Below are 2,806 nucleotides of genomic sequence, written 5' to 3'. Positions count from 1 at the left end.
GTGCTTTGTGACCACCTAGAGAGGTAGGGTGGGAGGGAGGGAGACACAAGAGGGAGGAGATATGGGGATATATGTATATGTATACCTGATTTACTTTGTTATAAAGAAGAAACTAACACACCATTGTAAAGCAATTATACTCCAATAAAGATGTTAAAAAAAAATGTCTGTCTTTGCTCTTGTTAATACTTGAATTATAACCTTTTCTGCTGAAAGTTTCTTTCCTTGATCCTATTTACTTTTTCTTTACTCTAGTCCAGCAAAATTAAAAAGGGAAGCAAAGGAGACTGTACTGTACTGAAGCCTTCGCTCATGGCAGCTGTCCCGGTGAGTACAGAATGCCTGTATCATTCATTGCCTCCACTTGGACTTGTAAAAAAGTAACACTCCTAGGTATTTTTCGACATTTTAAAATAATTTTACTTTGGGGAAATTATGGCCAAACGTGTCCCTTAAAATCTTAGCTAAGCACTGGGAAAAGATGAAATGGCAAACTTCTGAAGTGTACGCCTGTTAGGGTTTGCCAGTTCTTGAAAATTAAGTGATGAAACTGACCTAGCTCAAATTACCTAGTCTGAGAATTGGTCATAATATTTTAAAGGTAGAATACACTCTAAAGATCATTTTGTTTAATGACTTCATTCAACAGTGAGGCAACCTAGGCCATTCTAGAGAACTGGGGCAGTGTACCCAAGGTTGCAGAGCTGATTCTAGAATCCAAGCCTCCTGACCCTTATGGTGGCTAAGAAAGACTAAGGAAACTGTCATTTGAGAGAACTCCCAGAGAAAAAAGTTGAATTCTAGTTATTCAATATCCTCACGTGAAATATTGCCTTTTATAAAAATAAGATGTTACATTTTATAGCCTTATAATGATAAATTATGAGATATTTAACACAGTGTTTCTAACTTGTATAATCAAATATATTCTAGCGCTTTAGGCTTCCGAAACTCCAGTGGGAGTATCACCACTGCTTGTATCATGATCAGACTTTACATCTTATCCCAGTATCTTTCAAAGAATTGTTTTTGCACACGGGAAAGCCTGCGATTACACAATGAAGTGTTCAGTTTTTTCTAAGAATTACAGATGGAAGATAATTTTTTTTTAGCTTCTAATTACAAAATTACCAAATAACCAAAGAATTAGAACAGATCAGAGTAGGCTTTGCTTTTTTATTTAGAGGTGCTGTAGAATTCAGCAAGTTGACAAACTAAAAGGAGAGCCTTCTGATTAAAAGCATAATAAAATGCTAATAATAGGTACCATAGTACTTAAGTATGTTCTAGACACTGTGCTAAAGTGCTTTAGATGGATCATCTCATTTAATCCCCACTAAGACTCTGCTAGGTGGGTCCTGTTATCCCCATTTTATAAAGAAAAAAAAAAACTTGCCAAAGGTCACAGAGCCCATAGGTGGTCATTAAAGCTTGAACTCTTTTAGCAGTCTGGTCGCAGAGACTTCTTACCCACTCTGGCTGTCTGTTTAGGATTGTTTTTGTTATTTTGTTTTGGGAAACAATATGTTGGGTTTATTACCCAGGAGTTCCTAGGAAACAGTATCAGAGAACATAATTAGGGAGGGGGAAGGGCCGAGGAGTCTAGGAAGTAATGTCTGAATTTAGGCCTGAAAGATAAACAGGAGTTAGCTGATATGCTCTGTATCCTTTAATTACCCATTGTTCATTCTTCTTTACTTTGTGTCTTGGGAGGCTAATTTCTGAGGATGAATTACCAGGAGGACTTGCTTGCCTTCTGATTTCTGGTGGGGCTTAGCCACTTGTTGGCGCTCTTGAAAGTTCAGAGGGCAGGGAGAGAGGTCTGCATACTTACTGCCTTTGCCTCTCCCTGCTGGGCTGCGATTTTTGGCACTTGTTGCCAGGTGCTCGTTGGACAGTCTCTTTCCTGTTGGCTCTAACCAGGTCTTTCCCATGGTTACCATCCTCTACCAGGTTCCAGTAATACTTCTCTCCTCTTATTTCTTCAGGCCTAGGGATAGTAAATGGCCTCCTACTTTGCTAGTCCATTGATGCTTCACCAAACCTTATTGGCTCCCTTAGCTCCTCCCACTCGTCTGTAAATAGGCCTTTAAAAAATCTTATTATTGACAATTGTTCTTTATAGATTCTGTCTTTTGAGTTTGTTTCTTTCCTGAGTCAGAATAAAAGATCCATTTAGTATTGTAATGGTCACATATTCACAGTGTGAGAATTCAGAGTAAATCGCTGCTGATAAGCAGTGACTCCACTGAACGTCATGTAATGTTAGGTTGAGGTAAAGGGTGACTGAATGTGCTAACCATAAACCCTGCCAACTTGTTGCAACTGTGTTGTGTTCCTTACTCATTAAGCCCTTTCTGTGCCTGTGATTGGTATATAGTGTTGCAAGGAGCGCTGGAAGTGGTTCTCACACATCTGTCTCACTCCCATATGCTCTCTTCCACCCAACATACTTTTTTTAAAAAAATGACATACGCATGATTTATTGGTAGGGTACACATGGTACAATTTATTTATTTCCTTTGGGGGTGATTTTTTAAATTGAAATATAGTTGATGTATAATATTATATTAGTTTCAGGTGTACTACATGAGTTGACATTTGCGCACCATACACTTCTTTTTTTTTAACATCTTTATTGGAGTATAATTGCTTCACAATGTTGTGTTAGTTTCTCCTGTATAACAAAGTGAATCAGCTATATGTATACATATATCCCCATATCCCCTCCCTCTTGCATCTCCCTCCCACCCTCCCTATCCCACCCCTCTAGGTGGTCACAAAACACCGAGCTGATCTCCCCATG

General features: G+C 38.7%; 1 protein-coding gene across 20 annotated transcripts in view; it reads left to right on the top strand.

Annotated features, from left to right (window-relative positions):
* The window catches only part of ACSL4 (acyl-CoA synthetase long chain family member 4), a 75,500-nt gene that overhangs the window by 48,279 nt on the left and 24,415 nt on the right, over nt 1-2,806 (top strand). For all 20 annotated transcript variants that reach the window (XM_055081556.1, XM_024128089.2, XM_024128088.3 and 17 more), the window contains one exon: nt 256-327. In XM_055081556.1, coding sequence (XP_054937531.1) covers nt 256-327 — 72 coding nt within the window. The remainder of the gene's footprint in view (nt 1-255; nt 328-2,806) is intronic.

Source organism: Physeter macrocephalus, chromosome 21, assembly GCF_002837175.3.
Source record: "Physeter macrocephalus isolate SW-GA chromosome 21, ASM283717v5, whole genome shotgun sequence".
Taxonomy (NCBI): Eukaryota; Metazoa; Chordata; class Mammalia; order Artiodactyla; family Physeteridae; genus Physeter; species Physeter macrocephalus.
Note: the sequence above shows the minus strand (reverse complement) of the source record. Positions and strands in the feature narration are given on the sequence as shown.